We start from the raw sequence: 23,266 nt of genomic DNA, 5'->3' as shown, positions 1-23,266 counted from the left end.
GAAGATGTGGCAGCACCAAATACAGCCTATTGCTTTTTTATTCGTTTTTTACCTTGCCTTGCCATCAGCTTCAAGCAGCAAGCAGAGTGATTCTAAGCAGTTAAGTTCCACACAATTTAATGGGCATCACTCCCTAGCTCAAGCTGCTTGGATTACAGCCGCTGGCTCAGGGCCCATTTATGCACTGCACAGAATCAAGAGGTGAAGCTTTTCCTATACCGCCCCACCTCAGACAACAGGTGGTGAGTCATATCTGAATCCTACACATCTAATCGATTGTAGGAAACAATAATGTCAAGAAGGGTTTATTGAGCCTTTCTGCCCCACAATGCATTTTGTCCTCCGTAAAGAGAGGTGGTTCCTCACAAAAACAAAACATCTCTTTTTTACAGAGGAAAGAACTGCTTTGGACATGCAACCTCCTCACTTTTCCATAGAGAGCCAGAAGTGCCCAGTTCAAGCAAAGCTTTCTCACTGAATATATGAAATGGGTTCAAACAAAACTTTGAGGAGTCCACGGGACTCGGGGAGCAACAAGGCTCCCTATGGTACTGGGTGAAGGTGAAGGGCAACACTACCACTGTTTTGGCCATGGAATGGACAAAGCCAGCAAGCTCTAAATAAAGCCCCCTCCCCCCCCCATTCTTCCAGCCAGGTAGGGTTGGAACTCAAGATGCCTGAAGCCCAGATAAAGGAAAATCTATCCTGTATCTTTTTTTTTCTGAAAAGGAAACCCCTTCTACCCCTTCCTTTCTCTTCTGCACACGCAGAATGCACATACGCCTTTGCAGGACACCTCTAGGCCACTAAAATCCTTCTGTCTTTAGCAGGAGTCGACACCAGCCTTTTCACAGTAGATAAAACAATGTCCCATTAAGATAGCATGTCATCCTTCCTTTAGTTCTCCCTGGCCTCTGTAAGCAATTTAGAGACAGGGATTTCTTTGTTTTATGTGTAATTGCTGTTACCTGTAACCTGCCCTTGAGCTCTTGCAATAGCGCAGGCTCTGCATCAAAATAAAATAAAGTCCCAAGAATGTACAGTATTTTGTAGAAACATGGAACAATTAGGTAATAACAGAACATCAAGGTGTGGGCTGCTCGCTTTTGCTGTGCCACAGGCCATGTTAGATACCCCTTGGGCCTAATTTTTAGATTCGAAGCTCTTTCAGGCAGGGACTGAATGAATTATATTACGGTACAGTACCCAGCACAACAGAGCTCAGGCTAAATGTGGCCTTCAATTAAAATTAAAACAGCAGCCGAGAGGGGATTGATCATAGGACAAGCAGGGGAGCCACACCATTGATACCACAGCCTCACAGACCTGCTATGTGTGTGTGTAACTCAGGGTAGCAATTGGCAGACTAGAGACCCCATTTGATACCTGCCTTGATTTTTCCTTTCCTATGCCAGATTGGAAATATACCCCAAAGCACCTTGGCCAGGGATAATTCAGCCTGCCAGATTTAAGAAGTTGGCCATTTCTGATTTAATTTAATCTAATATATTAGGACGAAAACCCAATTTTTGTCCTCTTTTTCTCTCATCTTTTGTATTTATTGATCTGTGCTCAAGTCATGGTGCCTGCCCGTGTAGAACGTAAGCCGAAGACTGGCTAATCTTGTCCATCACACTCATATTCCGTCAGCAGTGTGAAGTTAGTGCAAAACAGGGCAGGCTATAACCAAAGCTATACACACCTCTAAAGAACCATTGTTTTTAATGGCAGAAGCACACCTTTATGTCTCTCTCACTCATATAACAGGTCTTAAAAATGCTCAGCTTTGGCTAGACCACTCACCAAGTTTTTGACATATGCAATAAGATGCCTCATACTGACCAGTGGGCTTTTTTATGGACACATAGGTTTGAAGTAATAAAATAAAACAATAATAAAAAGGATTCCCAAACAGCAGAAGATTGCAGATTATAAAAACATAATAAATATATTTCATTTTCTTTTATAATTGAAAAGCAAGGTTGAAGAGGCATCTATAAAGTACACAACCAATTCAATACATGACAAATCCTGTATGGTTCATACAATATGTACAGAAGAGGGATGTCTGAAGCTGGTAGAGAAGTTGCGCTCTTCCTGCCAGACAAAGTCAGTGGAATGGAAGAGCTTGCTTCCTATTCCGTTTCCAGGCCCTTTTTCCATTGTGCAATGCTCAGTATTTCTTCCTGCTCCTGAGGCTGGCTTTGGCTTGTTTCTGACTGCCAGAGCCAATGGCGAGCTGTTTTTTGAAGTCCACTAGGCAGTCTTTGGCTTCAGAAATGGAGGTGAAAGATTTAATTGGAGAGTCACTACAACCTGCTTGGGGAAAGGTGCTCTGGACATTGCGACTGCACTCTGCTTTCTTGTCTGCCTCTGCCAAGCTGCACCTGATGGGAGGGAAATACAAAAGAAAACAAAATGTAAAACCAGACAGCTAGTCTTACAACATGAGTCTGTAAGCCATAGTCTTACAAAATGCAACTCTTCCAACTTCTTCCTCTTTATTTATTTAATGCATTTTACCCTGCCTTTTGGTTCCCTTCAAGGTGGCTCACAACCTAGGTTAAAACGTCCTACAAAACACATGCAGTAATAAAGATAAAAAGAGGAGAAAGAATATTGCACAAAATAGAGCAAACATATAAAACAATGGGGAGGAGGAGGAATTCTACTAAAGGAACAGTTGAACAAAAAGGTCTCAGCAACCTGTCTAATCACCAATAATGAAAGCCCAGTGGGACCCCTTGGAGGAGGAAGCCTCAGACTCTGGGGACCAATGCAGAGAAGGCCCTGTCTCCGTCAATTTGACCTGCAATGACAACAGGGTGCAGAGCAAGCCTTCCCATTATTAATGCAGCAAGCAGGGCCAGGTCATGTAAGAGAAGGTGATTCTTCAAATATTCTAGTACCGTTTAGGGCTTTTTAGGCAATCAGCAGCACCATAACCTGTGCCCCTATACATACTGGCAACCAATGAAGAAGATATAAAATGAGAACTCTACTGTCTAATGTAGTCAACACCTCCTAGTGTTGCACTCAGAGTTATTTCCTTCCTATTCAGAAATGGCTGAGTTCCTTGTCCATCAACGGCAGAAACTAATGTTACATACAGTAAACTTTCCACCTTACTAAAGCCTTTCCTTTAGCTTTGCTGATAGCACGGTGCTCAAAACCTGCACTAGGGTGGTCATACTTTTGCTATGGCAGGTGAAAGACCCTGTGGCACTAGCTCACCTTGAGTCATCTTCTCCAGATAGTGCGGCAGCCTCCTCTGCATCTGAAATGAGAGTGCATCACAGGATCTTAATCCCACCAGCAGTGGTCCAAAATTCCAAGTCATAGGAAGTGCAAGTTCCATTTTGTTTTGCACTAGTGACTGCTTAGAAGCCATTATGCCAAGTATGCAGTTTATATATAGAAATACATAAAACCTCAAATGGAATATTAGTTGTCCAGTCTGAGGATTACACTTTGAGAAGGATTTTGTAGACAAATTAGAACAGGTTTGGAGGAGATCAACAAAGATGGTCAGTGGTGTGGAAACAAGGACCGTGAGGAAATGTTGAAGAAACGAATGCTGCCCTGACCCCTGTACTCCTGTTTAGAACCCCATTGTGAAAGAAGTAGTCATTTTTCTGTGAACACGTTGCTTGGTGGGGGAGGGAGGGGAGGAGAACTTCAGTTTTGGGGGGGTTGTCTTTTATCATGAAGTAGCCTCCCTCAATCTGGTATCCTCCACATGTTTTGGACTAGTATTCCCATCGTCCTTGACCCTTGGCCCCAGCCAGCACAGACAATGGTCAGGGATGATGGGAATGGTAGTGGGCACAATATTGAGGAAGGGTGCCTTAAGGGTTCATAATGTTACAAGGTGACAGGTGTGTGTGTGTGTGTTCTTGCTTTAACAATCATTGTGTCTTCCCTGGAGGCCTTTCTACCCCTCCTCAAAGACAACTAGTCAAATTAAAAAGGGGCAAATATACAGACATGACCTTAAAAGGAACCGGGTATATTTAGCCTGGAGAAGGTTGAGGAGAGACGCAATAGCACCCTTCAAATACCCAAAGGGTTGTCACACAGAAGAGGGCAAAGCTTTGTTCACTGTTTCCCCATTGGGCAAGAGAAGATCTAATAGGTTTAAGATTAAGGAGTGTAGAACTCAGCTGAATGTTTGGGGAAGCCTCCTGGCAGCAAGAGCAGCTCGACAGTGGGACAGATCACCTAGAGGGATGGTGGACTCTTCCCCTTGCTAGAGGTCTTCAAACAGAGGTCTAAAATGTCCATCTATTGATGATGCTCCAGTTCTGTATCATGTGCACTGAGCAGGGGGGTGGACTGGAAGGCGTAGAAAACCCCTCAAAACCTACAGCTCTGTGATCATGGCTGGCCACTCTTTCAAGACAACATTCATCCCTGCATCCCTTGGAAAACACTGCTCAGCCAAACTGGATTTGGCAGAGGAGGGGGAACTATACCTTTTCTGGTGTTGCAATCTTGGAAGGAGCCCCATGGCAACAGATGGAGCTTTAAAAATGATTTTGTTTTAGACTTCTATCACCTGAACCTACGCCTTTTACAGAGACAAACTAAAACCAAATGTTAGCAGAAAAACTGGTAATGAAAAGATTTTTTAAAATATAGCTGAATAATTACTATGCAGGGAAAAGGAGGCAGATGCGTTTCTGCTGTCTTGTTTCAAAAGAGACCTCTCACAAAGCTTCTGGGGATGTTCCTTCAAGAATCAAGACACCCAGTAATGACCTTTGCCCTCATTATGGCCAAACAGCTCTGCTAAGAGCAACAAAATTGTGGTGCGCAAAGGCCTGGGTCTTTCTTCAGAAAAAACCATGCATGCGGGGGAGAACAGCAGCAACCAAGGCTGAACTACGCTCTGTAGATAGAAGGCAACCCTGTTCTTATGCTATGTTAGAGAGCAACAGTAGAATTAATATATTAGCAATAAGGCAAAGGTCTAGTGAATCTCAGGCCCGAGGGCCAAATGCAGACCTCAAGACATATCTATCTGGCCCATATCTCTCACCAGCCCTGCTCCATGCCCTCCTTAAGTGCTTTTGCCTGGCTGGAATGTGCCCAGGAATGAACTGCAATGGCTGCTCTTCTTTGCTTGAATGGTAGATGGAGAGAAGTGCATGGGTGGCAGGTTAGAAACCTCTGGTGTGGCTGGAATGTAGCCTACTGTACAAAGAATCTAATGCTCTACCCATTTTTGCCTCTAGTCCTGCCCACCACTAGCCTGTGACCCATGAAGGCATGTAGCCCTCCAGCTGAACAAGGTCTCCCACCCATGCAATGAAGTGTGCTGGCTCTCCTACCTGAAGCCTTGTGTTCGGATTGCTCCAGCATGCTCAAGAGGTGGCCTTCCATTCTTCCCTTCTCCTGTGGCAAAGTAAGAAAACATCCTCATTAGGTCCTGCACGAACAGAGCTCCTAAGGCAGAACATTTCCTGCTATGTATTCTGGACAGAGGCAAAAAGGCATTGGGAGAATGTCATAAAGAAGACTACCTGAGTAGAAGGCACTTGGCAATGTAACACTGGTTTCAAAATTATGTCAATCTGGAACACAAAACATTTTGGAAACTGTACCTTATTTCAAAACTTGCACATCTCCTGTGGCTCAGGATCCGTGGTCAAAAGCTTTGCAAGAGCATGGGAGAAAAGGGTTGGGTCTCATAGAAATCTGGTGTGTAAAAGTAGGGTGGGGGGAGGAGCAATGAACAATTTGCAAGTGAGCTGAGCAAAGAAGGCCATCCCTTTGATCACTACCTTTCCCATTTTATCTTCTATTTTTTTTAGTAGATATTGGCACAGTGTTTTCAGGCACTTCTTTGCAACCCTAATGTTCAGGAACATGTGTAGTTGTTTTTAAGACATCTTGTTTGTAGGTGCACTAATTCGGATAAGCAGAGAATGCTCTACTGGAGGTGTGCCATAAGGATCGACAGGCAAAGGCTCCAAGTCTAGCCTTTGCAAATAATCTTGTCCCTTGTTTTATCAACTTTTGTATTTCATTCTGTAGACTGAGGATAACCTCAACCTCTTGTCTAAATGAAGCACCATTTTGACATATTCTCACTGAAGATGTCTAAAATATGCAGAAATCAAGCCAGGTAAAGAAGTTCCATGAGCCGAGATGAAAGGAAAAACAGAGAAATGATTATTTGCCCAGATCTTCCAAGTTTTTAACAGCTTGTGGGGAGAGAGATGACATCTTCTGGGCTTTAACACTCTAGCTGCAAACTACTTATTAAGTTTAGCAGGGCTAGGTAGAGAGGCAGGACTCCACAATCAAGGTGAGACCTCTATGCAAAATCCCTGCAACAACCTTAGACACTACTAATTCTAAAGGGATGGAAGAGAACATGATCAGGTTGCTGAAAGGAGCTGCAATCTGTTTTGGACCCACTGGCCTCCTGTGACACCCTTTGCTATGCAGATGAAACTTCCCTAAATGTCTCTGTCACTTCAAAATGTTAATTGCCATGGAAGTCATCCCAGTTTATCTGTCCGTTTTCCTCTCTACCCACGAAATCCCCTGTCTGCCCATCCCAGCAGCAGCATACAAATCATTTTTTTTTATAATATTTTTTATTAAACAGCTTTTATATTAACACAAACAAAACATACAAAAAACAACACACGTTAACAGAACAAAAAACAAGTACCATTTCATGTCCTAATTTCTTAGACCTTACTTCCTCGACTTCCTCTTGCTTCCCGTTTCTGTATTCCAAGTTCTTACAATTATTCAGCGAATCTTCCCTTATTTTATTATAGATTTATATTAATCGTCCTTATTCTCTCTGTCTTAACCATTACTAATAGTAACCATTTATTTTAAGCCCAACATCATTCTAACTGTCATTAATTTTATAGTATTTCTTTAAGTAATCCTTAAACTTCTTCCACTCCTCTTCCGCCGCTTCTCTTCCCTGGTCTCGGATTCTGCTCGTCATTTCTGCCAAACCCATGTAGTCCATCACCTTCATCTGCCATTCTTCCAGTGTGGGTAGATCCTGTGTCTTCCAGTACTTTGCAATAAGTATTCTAGCTGCTGTTGTAGCATACATAAAGAAAGTTATATCCGTCTTTAACACCCCCTGGCCGACGATACCCAAGAGAAAGGCCTCTGGTTTCTTTGGGAACGTATATTTAAATACCTTTTTAAGTTCATTATAGATCATTTCCCAGAATGCCTTAATCTTCGGGCACGTCCACCAGAGGTGAAAGAATGTACCTTCCTTTTCTTTACATTTCCAACATTTATTATCTGGCAAATGGTAGATCTTTGCAAGCTTGACTGGGGTTATGTACCACCTGTAAATCATTTTCATTATGTTTTCTCTTAGGGCGTTACACGCCGTAAACTTCAACCCGGTGGTCCACAACTTTTCCCAATCAGCGAACATAATGTTATGACCGATGTCCTGAGCCCATTTAATCATACTTGATTTTACCGTTTCATCTTGTGTATTCCATTTCAACAGCAGATCATACATTTTTGACAAATTCTTAGTACTAGATTCTAACAGTTCAGTCTCTAATTTTGATTTTTCCACCTGGAAGCCTATTTTACTGTCTAATTTAAACACTTCATTTATTTGATGATAATGTAACCAGTCTCTCACCTTCCCTTTTATTTTTTCAAAACTCTGCAATCTCAATTTGTCCCCTTCTTTTTCCAAAATTTCCCAATATCTTGGCCATTTCGACTCCATATTTAGCTTTTTGACTGCCTTGGCTTCCATTGGTGATAGCCATCTTGGAGTCTTATTTTCCAGCAGGTCCTTATATCTGACCCAGACATTTAATAGTGCTTTTCTGACAATATGAGCAGCAGCATACAAATCAAAAGCCAAAGATGGATGGGAGCATCTAGCACTGGCCCAAAATGTATATTTGGCTGTAACAAAAGAAGGGCTTAGTAAAACAGATTTGGTGAGAGGTTCACAAAAAAGTCACTAAAGATTAGAAAGAATTTGGGGATTTATCATCTGGATTACATGCTATGGCAAACATAATTAACATGAAACAGACATACACACACATCCCATGATGGTATGCCAGGAGGTAACAAACAAGAACCGTGTTGTTATGTTAGAACTGGGAAGAGATGTTATGAGAGGTCCCTGGCTGTCACAAAAATATAAAATCACCAGGCCCAGCAAAGGGAATGATGGTAAAGAAATGCTAAGTGTAGTGATGTTGAATCCTACATTTTAGGTTATTAGCTGTGCTGGGGGAGTAAGAAGGCAGAGGGGTTGTAGGATTGCTGCTTTTGGTGGTAGCTGTAGGACATCTAGTTTCAGTCTAGGAATCAAATGGAGATCAGAAACTGCATTCTGATTCTGTTATGCTGTGCATCTGTTGGCTAACTAAATACAATCCACCATTAATCAAACTCTTTCAGTTTATTTTAATTGCTCATCAAGTTCTATGTGGTAATCAGGTAGAATACTAAAGTAAATTTGTCAACTTTGAAGGTTCCAGATTCTTTAGAGATTATGATTCTTTCTTTAAAAAAAAAACTCAGAAAAATCTTATGTACATCAAAAAATTCTGGGCAGGCATTCCTCCAGCTCCCCAAGGAATACAGACAGGGCGGGGGGGGGGGGGGGAGAGAGAGAGAGAGAGAGAGAGAGAGAGAGAGAGAGAGAGAGAGAGGGAGAGCGAGCCTCAGGAGAAGCACACTTTCAGTTCAGAACATGCAATGCCCAGGTCACGTGAGAGCATGTGGAAGCTCCTTTGTGCAGGTACTGAGGAACAAGGGAGAGGACCTAGACCCGGAATGCCAAAGGGGTGTGTAATGCCTCCTGTTTTAGTATAAAACAGGCTCTGTCCACATCAGAAAAAAGAGATTTGAAGTCAGTGGCATTAACAGAGGCCTCCCACAGTGCTGGAAACTGCATAACGCTTGGCTGTGTCCCAGCCAAACTCATCAACAGGCAATCTCGTCATTTGCATGCGAATCCCCGAGGGCCTGGGGTATGTGATGGATTTAAGGGATTAGACAAAACTGAGACATCATGTTGCATCTTCCTGCTGAGAAATCACATTGCCTTAGCGCTCGCGCTGCTGCCATGGATTACAACCTCCCTGTCAGAAATAAATCAGCAAGGAGGCTGCACGCAGACCTCTACCGCAAACAAGATGGGCAGTGCGCACAAGGTAGCAGGCAAGTGCATCAGAGGGCGCAAGGGCACCAGGATGCTGATCCGCATTTCATATGCCGGAGGTTAAATGCCCACAAGGCATTAGCTGGAGGAACATCAGTGACCAATGCGAAGGGAGAGGGCCAGCTAAATTATCATATGGTAAATAGACCAGGTTTAATAGTGTTTTGACAAAATAATTATATACCCAGTTTGTCATTACTTAAAGATGATAGTATAATTGAAAACTAAGGGCTGCAGCAAACTGGGGCCCAGTGAATGATTCAGGAAAAGTGGCCTGTCAAAAATATCTGAATGTCTGCATTCCAGTTAATACTGGGAACACCCATAAATTTTAGTTAACTATGGTTTGCACCTATGTAGCGTAGGCTTCGTGGCAAAGGGGTTCTCTGTAACACATACTCTGCGCTCAGGGGGCGGCACAGTTACCTTTTGAAAGAACAGGACACTCCTGAGAAACAAGTTCTAAGAGGTACAGGTCTCTTTTTGCCAAGGGAGAAGTATAAAGAGTTTGGAACCATGTATTTGCATCTCTCTCTCTCTCTCTCTCTCTCAAAGAATATGGCACTCTAATGCACACTCTTCTAAAGAGTGTCAACTCAGACTCTTTCATGATGCCGGCAGACTTAATGTGAATGGGGCATAATGTGAATGAACAGGAATAATGTGAACGAGAGCTTGCCAATGTCAATACCTTTATTCTATGTTTTCGCCTGTGAATTTGGTTTTAAATGTGTCATGTCTGAATACTGCAATGTAGTACTTTAAAATGTACAAATGTTCCTGAAAGCAAATTTGTAAGTCACTTGGTTTGCCCTGGGCAAGACAAAGTGAGACAAGCAAGTGTAACAAATTTAATAAAAGATGGTGGTAATGATGATGATAAACTATTTTTGCAACTGCCCCCTTCATGGCCTTTGGTGTGCATGGCATGGCATGATATGGAAGCATTATGAGTTCCTGGATCATATGTGAAAGATGCTCCCCCAATTCTCATTGATAGGTTCTGCAATCTGGGGAAAAGCCTGTCCTTTCCCCTCAACTTTGGGCTAGATCAAAACATATTTGCATTTGCTGTCTGTGGCACTGCAGGAAACAATGTATTCTTCTATTGTGCTGTCTACAAAAGGACAGGCCATAAATGTTCATAACAGACAAATAATATTATGAGATGAGCACAGAAATGATAACAGTATGCATTTTCACAATGTAGCTATGGTGCAGCTGAAACAACAAAATTGCAGAGGAACATGCAGGTAGAGAAACATATAACAAGAACTCAAAAAGAGAGAGCTGTCTATTTGGGGACTGAAGGACATCAAGGCATGCCTCTTATCGATATTCAGGGATTTGGAATCAATTTTGACTTAGCAAAACACATCCCTGTGAAAGTAACACTTCTTTTGGGATGAGACAAATATGCTGCTCCAGCATTCAACTTGCTGGTGTGGCACACAACTTCAGAAGCGGAAGCAAGTACATGGGTTGTGGGAGATGCAAAGGCGGAGATGGAAACTTATTCCTGAAACAGACATTGTTTTGTTCTAGCTTAGCAGTGCAAATCCCAGCACGCACCACTGAGAAATGGAAGAATTTTGGGGCTAGGAAAGGAGATAAAGACTTCCTGCTCCTGAGAGACAAGCAGGTGTCCTTGAGGCCCTCCCTTATCAACTTCTGCAAAACTACTAGAGAGGGGTTGTGGGCTGGGGACCAATATTGGGCCTCAGCCCTTCAGCTTGCCCCTTGGTCATGCAGTGACCTTTTGGTTGGCAGGACAGCAGCAGCAGCTCCACACATGTGTGGTGCATAGGAACTGGTCAGAGAATGAGGCTGGAACATGGAGAACTGGAAGGGAAGAATGGAAAGAGGAGAAATGGACCACATGGCTGGCTGAGCATGAGGGAAGGAAGAGAAAGAATGGAAAGGAGGAAGAGGACATGGAGATATGGGCCGAGGGAGTGGGAAAGGGGACGCCTCTAGGGTGGCCCTTCATCTACTTCACAGACAAGCTCCAATCTCCCTTCCCAACTAGTCACCAGCTGAGCCAGGAAGCCTCTCCTCCCTCCTCAGAAGGGAAAGGGCAAGAGCAGGAAGGAAACTAGAAAGATATAAAATGTTTTTCAAGTAATAATATGTGACTAAAGAGAGGGAAGCTGTTACAGGTGGTGGAGAAGGAGGATTGCTGAAAGCTGGCAGTATGGGGGTGGGAACAGGGTACAAGCTAACTGTGGAAGGAGAAGGGTAGAAGACATGACAGAGATTAATAAAAAATATTTGGAGAGACTGGGGGAGGTGGAAGAAAAGGGAACTATGAAATAAAAATACACTTATGGAACTGTAGGAAGAAATTCTTTCTAAAACTGGATGGCAGGGCTGAGTCCAGACGCCTCCAGAGCCAACCCTGTATTTAGCTTGAGGAAACCTGACCTATGGAACTCCTTGCACAAGGAAATTGCTGTGATAATGAATCCAACGATTTACAGAAGAGGGGACGTCAATAGAAAATTGTGCCAGTTTACTGTTGGCTGATTATGCCAATCACCACTGTCATTTCCTCACTGGCTTTGCCCACACACTGCCACTTTGTGACTGGCAGGCGTCAGTAAATGTTAACCTTCTCAAGTGGGCTCAGGAGGGAGAAAGTTTCAGAGCCCCTGTACTACACAGAACAATGTATATACTTTGTAAGCAAATCATCATCATCTCAGGGGAAAGTAGTGATCTGAGAGTCACAGATTTTACCTATTTTCCACATCCACAAGGACTAGAAAGATACTTAGCATGCAGTGCCAAGTCAAAAACAGGAGGGGGCCAGGAGAATCGAGACTTCTCATCCCATTCCAAGAATTCAGGGTGAATTATAACACAGTCTAATCTCAAGTGCACAATCCTGCAAGAAAGATTAGGCTGAAGAGATAACTTGCTAAAGGGCATTCACAGAGGCTGGTGGCTGAGCAGGGATTTGAACCTCTCTACATGGGATCATGTCGTGGAAGAGCAGCTCTCAAGCAGCAGGTAGTAAGTCTGAATAGCATCATAGCCAAGCTTACTTTTGTTGTTAGAGATATCACATTCAGCTGCCCCACAGAAAGTTACTTCCTCTCCCTGCTGACCATTTAATCCTCACCCGCTGCTCCTCACAGTTACACTATGATGCTGAGCGGGGTGTTTCATTTTTTTGATGCACTGTAGTAAGTCATGCTAGGTACAGTAGATATGTGCTGCATCTGATTGAGGCAAGGTTTGGGTCAAACCTCTAGAATATCCACCCTCCTGGGATGCCAGGTTCCATGCAAAAGGCCCATGAGAGCATGACATCTGCACAGTTACATCAATTGTGTTTTAAGGTTGGGACTTTAGGACGAAGGGTGGGTAATTAACAAATAATAAAACCCAATTCAAAGTGCTGGATTTGACCTATAAAGCCTTAAATGGCTCAGAATGGCAATATCTCAAGGACCAACTCTCCCCATATAAACTGTCCCAGACACTGCCATCATCATCCGAGGCCCTTTTTGATGTGCCTCCTCCATTGGAAGTCCAGAGGGTGGCAATACAAGAATGGGCCTTTTCTACATTGGCTCCCCATTTGTGGAATGCTCTCCCCAGGAAGGCTCACCTAGCACTTTCACTATAAATCTTCATGTGCCAGGTGAAATGTTCCTCTTACACCATGTCTTTGGCCAATTAATATTCTACAGAGTCTAAAATGTGTTTGTGGGAGTGGGGCGGTTACTGTTTTTGTTTTAACTATTTATTTTGTGCTTCTATCCTGTATTTTTCTCCTGTGAAATGCCCTGAGATGAAGGGCAGTATATAAATTTAATCCCTTCTTCTTCTTCCTCCTCCTCTTCTTCTTCTTCTTCTTCTTCTTCTTCTTCTTCTTCTTCTTCTTCTTCTTCTTCTTCTTCTTCTTCTTCTTTGCTGTGTGGGGTAAACTTAAGGAAGACAGTCCTAGCTGAGTGGCAGAAAAACTACTCTGCATGCAGAAGAGCCCAGATTCAATTTCTGGTATCTTCAGATAGGGCTAGGAGAGACCCCTCTCTGGAATCCATGAGAGACACTGTCAGTCGCTGTGGACAATGCTGAGCTAGATAGACTAACAGTCTGACTTGGTATAAGGCAGTCTCTTAGGTTCCTAAGAGCAGCTTTTAAGCAGCCGGGGTAAGTCTTACTTTAATGCACAGCCTCCCTTTAGAAAATCATATGCACTAACGCATATGACCTGCTGGAACAGATATGCAATAATGTATGCAATAATGGGACAGATATGCAATAATGCATAGACCTGCTGGAACAGATATGCAAGCATGAGAAAATAAAACTGCTTCACAAAAGAGTCTATTCTCACCTTTGTGCGCCTTGGCCTACTGTCACCCTGGGTTCCATTAGCAGTCCGACTCCAAAGACAGTCGTCCACATGCCTGTGATACTCTTTCCATGGCACCACAGTCTTACAGAGGTAACACTTCTCATACCTACCAGGCCAGAAGAGAAAGAATCACATTAGGATTCACTCTGCCTTGAGTGCTTTTTGCTTCTCCAAGCCATTCTGTGGCGAAGGCTTGTCAATGTGCACAGCAGGATGACCAATAAAACTGGCCTGATGCCAATCAAAAGGATGGAGTGATTAGTGGTTTTCCCCCAACTGCTTTTCTGTGTCCTGCTGCTGCAGCAGTGGGATGGTAATGAAATCAGCTCCTCTAACTATCTCAAACAATGCCCGTTTCCCTTCAGACATAAAACATCCTGTCAACACAGCTGAAATGAAGTGTTATGCTTTTGGAAAAGGGAGTTACATTTTGCCTATGAAGCATACTATGTGCATTAAATCAGAGATATGTTTTCCTGAGTTTGAATGAACTCATCTAAACTTGCACATCAAGTCTTCCAGGGCACTGACTCCATTTTAGACCTCGCAAGATTTAGAAGGGTCGGCCAATTTCCAGAAAATCTGGCAGAAATGTCATCCTCTCCCAACTCCTTTCACTCCAACCTCCTAAACTGTGTGCACATGTTTCTGTGCTGTGAAACTGACTGTGCCCACCAAGCAGGAAGGACAGCTAGATCACAAGAACGCAAGTGCAGAACTTGAACAGGGTGCAGCTGCTGAACTGTGGGGTCCTGAACTGGAACAGCTCAACAAGCCTCTGAAGAGCCCCCTCCATGCTAAATTCTGCAGTACTTTTCCATATTTTCTTTCCAGTCGTTGCTGATTACCAAGATAATGTGTCTAAACAGAAGCTGTCCTCTCTATAATTAGCCTAATTCCATTAGTGATGTTGCCATCCAGTGTTTGTAACAGCAAAATTACTTCCATGGCAGGGATTTTTACTGTCAGATCCTTTCTTATGATGCTGTGTGGGTGGGAGGGGGAGGAGGGGTGGCAGCAAGAAAGATTAAACAAAACCATCTCCATCTGAACAAAGTCTAATTTCATTAAGGATATCACTGCAGGTACCATCCTTGCCAGCCTTCTTCATCAAGCATCTCTCTGACATGCAGATCTGCCACTCAAAGCTAACTCACTCTTTCAACAGCTACCTGCTCTTAGAGCTTGTCAACAGCCCAAGGCTCTGCTGCTTGCAGGGATTTGATATATGTTCACTTTAGCAACTGTAGCCAATGAATTATAACTAAATTGCATGTTTTGTCCCAGGGCAAACAAACAAACAAAAAAAATGCTGCTCAAGCTTTGTGGGGGCAATTTTCTATCACTATAGGATTTTGCTTGTCAGCCACTGTTATAGATTACTTTGAAAACAACAACAACACACAAAAGCAAACCTCAGAGCAATTGGAACCTGCTCATTTCCACCACAATGAAACACCATCATTACAGATTTGTGCAGTTGTACAAGCAATCCCCTCCAACACCTTGGTAGAAAATGGGCATACTTGTTGTATGATCTTTCTTTGAGACATGGAATGGAGGGAGAGGCAAAGCAGGGCGCAAGGAAATTCAAGCTCAGATGAAACATGGCAGCCACAACAGGCAAGTACAGTGCTAGCACTTGAGTAGCAGCTCTATGTGGCTTTTTGCATAATGAAAATGGCTATAAATTTTGACTCATTCATAATGGTTTGACTTGAACCATGCAAATGCAATCCCCAGTGGCACTGTCTGATTTCCAGATGATTTCACTGTATAGTGTACTGCAGATCACCAGCTGGTTGAATCAAAATGAACTCAGCCATGATCTGCCAAGCATTTATAAAACTTAGATGCCAATCCTAGCATTTCATGATCCCTGTAGTGCTGAAATAGGCAACCTTTTTTCTGTATAGGGCTGCACTCTCTCAGGAGTAATATGTGTGTGTGGTGGGTGGGTGGGTGGGTGGGTGTTTGTGTGCAGAGCTGAAGACACCAAATCAGATTGTCAGTAACCCCCTTTCCTCTCTCCTCCTCCTCTTCCTCCCTGCCCAAGAGATTGAATGTGACAAGGACAAAGAACCAAGGGCAGGGATTTCAAAGTTCAGAACCAACCTTCATATCACCCACTGAGTTTTATGGGGGAAGTATTGTTCCATGTGTGGCAACGGCTTTGGAGATGAATGGAAGGGTGGGAGAGCTGGGGAGAGCAAAGCGCTAAAACAGAGAGTAGCATATCAAAAGCGCCTCAGCAAAACTTGACAGAATACAAACAGAACACAGAGCCAGTCAAAAATAAGTGAAAGGGAAGCCAAAGGCAAAAACAGGTAAGAATCAGCTGGGCTTTCCTTTCACAGGAGTCTCTCAGATGCCAGAGTGAAGGATGGTGGAGGCAGGCAGTAATGCAATCACCTTCAAGCAGAGAGAGCCAAAGCTCCATGGACTGGGGCAGCAAAGGGACCCACAAATGGCCCCAAAGAGGTTCTTCAAAGGAAAGAGGAAAAAGTGCTGTAACATGGCAGCATGCCTACTTACCTGTCAGTGTCAGCAGGTTCTAACGACTCTTTGCAACTGGTGACTTTAGTCTTGGCTGCTCTCTGTCGTCGGGTTAACACTTCAAAACAAGAACAGAACAGTTGTTCCACCTCACTTCTTAAGAACCTGAGGAGGCTTGTCAAGAGTCCCAACAAAATACACAGTGTGCATTTGGAAAGCATTTTCAAAGCTCTCCTACCCAGGCAGTACCAGTTCGTTTGGGGACATCACAGTGGGAAAAGTAAAAAAGAGGACTCTTTTTTTAATGGCCTAGTCTTTCCTACTGTGAAAGCTGCAGCTGTAAAGCTTCCGCCCAGAAAGAATATTTGCTAACTTCTTTGTCCTCCTGACATAATATAACATAAAAAGATAATGACAGCAGCATTTAGATGTTACTTGCCTCAGCTGACATAAACACTTTTTGAGCAAATAATGTATAGCTCAGTTTCAACATTCACATGGCCTCTGTTGGCAGCCTAAAAAATTAAGCTAAAGAGCTGTTTCAATGCCTGAAATAAAGATTAGGTTTGCTTACTTGGCTGCACTACATAGAACCTATATGGAAAACCACAAAACACAGGATTCCTGTATGTAGGTTTCAGGCTCTCCATCTCTTCCAGAACTGTGATTCAATCTGAGGAAGTGCAAGACCCTTGGGCTCAGTCAAGGCTTGGCTGGATAACCTCAATGAGTAAAGGTGAACACTATTACAGAGGCTTTCTATACACTGCATAGCTAAGCATTAAAAGTCTGGTAGGAAAGGAGGAAGGCTTGAACTGTGGGCAGGATTTGTTTATTCAGTGTGTAATCCAAAAATATCCTATTTCTATATTCAGAAAAAGCCAGGCACATTTACTTGCACTGACTTAAGGTGTATCGTCTATTTTGATTGAGATCCTGGTTGTTGTTTTTGGCAGACTTTGGGATCCTTTGGCAAAGATTCAGTAGCGGAAGAAGATTGAGAATAAGGATGAAGATCCATGGGGGCAGATGGGACGACAAGTAGGCATTAACAAATGGCATAAATCCTTTGCCTATTACTGGACACTAGACATTCTGCTCATTTTGCTCTGTTCCATGTAGATTCCACACTTTCAGCTGAACTAACCATGTACTTTGAACCTGTAGAATTCAGGATGGATAAAATAAAGTACTCCTTCTTGCAGTACATAGTTAAAGTATGGAGCTCGCTCCCCCAGGATGGCCACCAACGTGGATGGCTTTAAAAGAGAACTTAGACAAATTCATGGAGCAGAGGACTATTGATGGCTAGTAGTCATGATGGCTATGCTATACCTCTACAGCTGGAGACAGCAATGCTTCTGAACACCAGTTGCTGAAACCATGGTTTCCAGTTTATGCTCCCTGGTTTCCCACAGGCAACTGATTGGCCACTATGAGAACAGGATGCTGGACTAGATGGGCCATTGGTCTGATCCAGCTGGCAATTCTTATGTTCTTAGCACACTTTTAACAACAACAAAACAAAAGGCAGATGCTAATTAAGCCAACATTGATGCTTTTGAATTATGGTGCTGGAGGAGACTCTTGAGAGTCCCATGGACTGCAAGAAGATCAAACCTATCCATTCTTAAGAAAATGGATGTGCTCACTGAGTGCTCACTGGAAGGACAGATTGTGAAGCTGAGGCTCCAATACTTTGCCACCTCATGAGAAGAGAAGACTCCCTGGAAAAGACCCTGATGTTGGGAAAGATTGATGGCACAAAGAGAAGGGGACGACAGAGGATGAGATGGTTGGACAGTGTTCTTGAAGCTACGAACATGAGTTTGACCATACTGCAGGAGGCAGTGGAAGACAGGAGTGCCTGGCGTGCTCTGGTCCATGGGGTCACAAAGAGTTGGACATGACTAAACGACTAAACAACAACAACAATTAAGCCAAATTTTACACTGCACTTAAGTACACATACATACACCCCCTCAAACAATGGTTGACTTCTTTTTTTCAATCAGTACCGGTGATGAGGGTGACCCAAAAAATAAAAAATAATAATCAGTGCTATGTGTTTGTCAGCAAGCCCAGCCAAATGCTCCAGCTTTTCTTACCAAATATATATAAGGAGAAACTTAAAAGTGCTGTTCCATACAGTTGAATTCCTTTCAACATATTCCTGTTGACAGGCCACCAGCTATGCTACTTGGGGAACATATCAGATATCCTCAGCCATTTCCACCAGGGTGCTGGAGTTTCTAATGCAGAAACAGATGTTGCTTTAAGCACTCTTGGGCAATTTAGTGGAGGGGACAGTGTATTAGAACACTTTTACAGCCTTGTATCAGATCTTTCTGTGCTCAATATTCTCATTAGGAGAAAGGTCTGAATCAGTGTTATAGGCACTATAAAACTGTTACTGTTTGCTCAACATCTGCTGTAAAGTGGGTGCCCACAGAGTTCAGACTAGAAAGATGCCTTATTGGTGCCAGAGCAGTCTGGGGCCTTGAAACATACATTTTTGCTCCACAGTTCTTTTGTCCCTGTTCCCTTGCTGGTTGCTATAATTGACTGGTTCATCTGCTACTTTTCATGAGTGGATTTGCCCCAATATATATACTACAATGACCAGTGTGTAGTCTGTGCGCTCCCTGGGTTGAAGCATGTGCTTGCAGAGGATTCTGGGGTGCCCACTGTGTGAGAGCCAGTGTGGTGTAGTGGTTAAGAGCGGTAGTCTTGTAATCTGGTGAACCGGGTTCACGTCTCCGCTCCTCCACATGCAGCTGCTGGGTGACCTTGGGCCAGTCACACTTCTTTGAAGTCTCTCAGCCCCACTCACCTCACAGAGTGTTTGTTGTGGGGGAGGAAGGGAAAGGAGAATGTTAGCCGCTTTGAGACTCCTTAAAGGGAGTGAAAGGTGGGATATCAAATCCAAACTCTTCTTAAGACAGAGTGGATCTGCGCTCTCTCTCTCTCTCTTTGAAATGCTGACCAGTCAGTTATCAAACTTGTTTCCACCAGCCTGGCCTGGATATGAATCAGTGACCTGGGTGCAAGAGGCTTCCATGCCCTGCTGTTAATCCCCGAGTCACCTGACGCTCCCAAAGGCTTTTTCACAAGCTCGTTTGCAGCAAAAGCAGAGAAGATCTCTAAGCCAGTGCACAGTTGTTAATATTCCTGTAACAGTCTTTCTCAGAGTGCCTTGTGCACAGCTCAGGTGTTAATCAGTGCTATTTTTTTCCAAGAGAAAGGAACACATCTGGCACAGCAATCCTGCTAGAAACCTTTGGGACTGGCGCTACAGAAACACCAGAAAAGACCTGGTGTGACAGCTGTGCTGCCAAGAGCAGCAAGAGAAAGTGCAGGGGTGGCATCACTGGTTGGCTCAGCCCGTCACAGGTGAGCTGGCCTGCTCCTGTTCCAAACGCTCAACCCAAGAGTGCTATTGCCGGATTGCGCCAGCAGAGCTCAACTCCAGCAGAGATAGCAAGCCTAGAACAAGGTTCCCAAGGAGGAAGCTTAGTGGGGGGAAATCTTAACAGAAGCTACAAGATAAATCTCCTCTTAGAGCAAGAAAAGGAGTGGGCAAGCATGCCTCTCAGCCATCTATACAAAATGAGCACAGCATCTCCCCTCAAAACATGCTGAGCTAAGTCAGACATGCTCACAATGCTCATTGTAGTCAAATTAAAACTTTATCAGCTTCAGATTTCTTCTTGTCAGTACAAAAGAACCTTGGCATCCTCCTGACTTCTCTAGATATCATCTAAACCATTTTTTTTGTGCATTCCACATTGCCTAGGCTTTTCTGTCCATACTGAGATGGTCCAGGAGCTCAAGGCAGCACATCACAGTAAGAATACACCTTGAGGAGTCGATACGCAGCTCCCCTGCAGCAATTTGCATAACTTGATGGGTTTCTGAGGATTCCAGCATTCTTTTCTTTAAAAAATTGTGTACATTTTGAGCTCTTTTGGTTGCTATGAAACTTGACAGCTCAAACTGCTTGCTGAGTTATAGAAAAAGATAGATCTTCCAATATGGCCTTGGGCAAATCATATAACTGCAATGATTTCCCATGACCTTACCTCCTTGAAAGTACATCATCTTATTACTTAAGAGTTACAGGTGATCTCTTGGAAATCACCTTCAGATTTGAGGAAACAAGAAACCAGAAGCAGAGAACTAAATATTGTCTCAGGGTCTGCATGGCGATTTTGAGGGAAGCAGCAGTCAGGGGCACAGCAAACAGACAACAGGACTCCTGTAATCCACACTGCAGCTGCATGCAGTCTGTGCTAGTCACCTGCCTATCCACAGTGCAGGGAGAATGGTCAGGGAGCTAACTTAAGTGATGCAACCCACACCACCCAAGAGATGCAGAGCAACTTTCCATTCCTACTTTCTTAACAACTTGGGACCAGTGTACACATGAGATGGCCTACATGTTTCCACTCAACCACTTCGGCCAGAGGAATTGGCACTACTACAGGCGCCACATAAAACATTGGTAAGAACTCAATTGTTAAGTGTGCCATCACCTGCACTCTGAAACTCCCTGCCTATTGAGATCAAGCAGGTGCCTTCACATACTCCATTTTTGGGCAGCTGCTTAAAATATTCCTCTCTAGACAAGCCCACCAGATGCTTAGAAAGTTGAGGTAATTTTAATCTGCTTTAGTATTGTGACTTCTGTATGTTTTAAAGCAGGGTTGTAAATTTTTCTTACCGCTTTATCTTTTGAGTTTTTTTGGGGTTTTTAACAATCCACTGGTGTATAAATGTTATATAATAATCTATAAATAATACTTTCTCTGAGATTCCTCTCTGCATGACTATTTCTATGATAAAGCACTACAGCCAAGAGTGCAAGAAATCCCTCAGAAGATACCCTTTGGCCGAGAAGTGGATCCTTTTGGTTCAGCATATTTTCCTAGCATCAAAACCTAGTATAGCTCACATCCTTTACAACTATTGGGGAACCATAAACGAAACAGATTATATCAAGTGTCTAGGTATACTGCTTACATTTTGCAGCAGACTTCCTATTGCCTTTATCTAGGGCTTCCTCCCCACCCCGCTAAATATCTATTCTCGTTTACCAGCCATGCTATTTTTTGTGTGAAGGATCCTATTAATGGAAATAATTTATTGTACGTTGGCCCTTCCAAGAAGTGATGAAGCTTTTCCCTGCGCCAGTTCTGTTACTTTTTTATGCTGCATCAGTGCCACTTCTCTCGGTGTTGAAGCTTTATTAAAAAAAACAGCACCAGCACCAGCATGGCTGCAGCTCAGAAAACTGAAGACTGTGTCATTCTGTGCACCTGAGATGTGGCTGCAGGAAGGAAAAGAATGGTACCCTGCCTTGACCTATTATGGAGCTGGACAGCTTTAGCTTTGTGGTCGCTGCGGTGGAGGAATAAAGCTGGAGGGCATGTTGAGAACAAAAAGGCTTGGGGAAGGTAACAGCCAGTCTGTTGCAAGGTTCTTGTCTGAACAGTCCTTGGAAATATCTGCAGATTGGAAGGGAAATGAAAGGCTTCTTTCTGTTTTATACCGAGGCTGGGGAAAGGCATCAGGGGGTCTGAAAGGGAAAACTGCAGCTGTGAGCCCTAAGTGCCTTGCTCTCTGCCCCAAGGGGGAGCTTGCTCAAGGGGGAGCTGCTGACCTGCACTTTGCTGCACTTCAGCATCACTACAAATGCTCAGAGAGAAGAGCAAGACTAACACACTTGCTGCCCCAAGTGGAGAAACAAATGGTGCCCATCCACACCTTACCAGGCAAACACTTTCAGAGGACTGACTGCACCGTTCAGATATTTACAGTGGTACCTTGGGTCTCAAACGTAATCCGTTTTGGAAGTCTGTTCGACTTCTGAAAGGTTAAAAAACCAAGGTGCAGCTTTCGATTGGCGCAGGCGCCCCGGAATCAATAGCCGACAGCCGCATCGGATGTTCGGCTTCTGAAAAACTTCAAAAACCGGAACACTTACTTCCGGGTTTTTGGCGTTCAGGAGCCGATTTGTTCGTCAACTAAGACATTTGAGAACCAAGGTTCCACTGTATTTTATTTCATAAAATGTATACATAGGATTGTTTTTTTTAAAAAAAAAAACCTTCAAAGCCATTTACAGAACGATAAAGCAAGAAAATCAAGAAAAAAATTACAATCCTAATTTAAAATATGCAAAAGTTGTAATACTAAAATAGATAAAAATTACCACAATTTTGCCAAGTACCTGGGTAGGCTTTGTTAGGAGTGCCCTACTCTCGTGTAGAACCCTGGCAGAGACACATGCCTGACTGGCATGTTCTCTCCCTCCTGGTCGGCCAGGAGCTTCAAGAGCTTTCTCCAACCCGAACATCACAGCAACTGATGCCTTGGAGACATCAGCACACTTAGGGATCCGCAGAGTCTTCACAGTTTGCGTAACAGAACCAATAGCACAGCATTTTGGTTAATTTACTTTATTTACATATTGTAAATACGGAGCATTCTGACTTAGCTCCTTCCTCTTTCTCATCAGACAGCAAAGAGAGAAAGAATAAAAGACAATAGTCCCACTTCACAGAACACAGTAATACCAAAACATCCTGTCTCCGTCACTTCCCACACTGTGGAATGAAAACATACACTGTCATGTGATAGACAACAATCCCATGACTACAGACATGGAGAATGAATCTCCAACATCCTCCCCCGATTCATGAACTGTGTTGCACACGGTATACACCTGTATCATCTGTTCCACCTTTGGAACTACCTGCAACTGGATTGGCCTTGGGCCATACCATCTCATACTTCTGACTAGTCTTGGCATCATAGCTCTCCTGACTATCAAGAAGTTTCACACCTGGCTTTGTTGGGACTCGAACCCTAGCCTCGTTCCTCTCCGAGGAATCGGTGCTGGCACACATGGCCTTTGGACGTGGTCCAGCTTCCTTGCCCAAGGAAACAGTGTCCAGTCCAAGGAAGCAGCATTTTGGCTAATCTACTTTATTTACATATAATACACTCGGAGCATTCTGACTTAGCTCCTTCCTCTTTCTCATCAGCAAAGAGAGAAAGAACAAAATACAATAGTCCCACTTCACGGAAGAGAGTAATACCAAAACATCCTGTGTCCGTCATTTTCCACATTGTTGAATGAAAACATACACCGTCATGTGATAGACAACAATCCCATGACTGCAGACATGGGGAAGGAATCT

General features: G+C 43.5%; 1 protein-coding gene across 4 annotated transcripts in view; it reads right to left on the bottom strand.

Annotated features, from left to right (window-relative positions):
- Positions 1-1,922: 1,922 nt before the first annotated feature.
- The window catches only part of UIMC1 (ubiquitin interaction motif containing 1), an 81,117-nt gene continuing 59,773 nt past the window's right edge, over positions 1,923-23,266 (bottom strand). For all 4 annotated transcript variants that reach the window (XM_083603836.1, XM_083603835.1, XM_083603834.1 and 1 more), the window contains exons 10-14: positions 16,101-16,179; positions 13,545-13,671; positions 5,334-5,397; positions 3,235-3,277; positions 1,923-2,387 (exon numbers count right to left, since the gene is read on the bottom strand). In XM_083603836.1, the coding sequence (XP_083459962.1) occupies positions 2,174-2,387; positions 3,235-3,277; positions 5,334-5,397; positions 13,545-13,671; positions 16,101-16,179 (527 nt within the window). In that variant the 3' untranslated portion in view covers positions 1,923-2,173. The remainder of the gene's footprint in view (positions 2,388-3,234; positions 3,278-5,333; positions 5,398-13,544; positions 13,672-16,100; positions 16,180-23,266) is intronic.

The sequence above is a fragment of the Podarcis filfolensis genome, assembly GCF_964270895.1.
Source record: "Podarcis filfolensis genome assembly, chromosome: 2".
NCBI lineage: Eukaryota > Metazoa > Chordata > Lepidosauria > Squamata > Lacertidae > Podarcis > Podarcis filfolensis.
The sequence above is the reverse complement of the archived record's forward strand: the minus strand, read 5'-3'. Positions and strand labels throughout refer to the sequence as shown.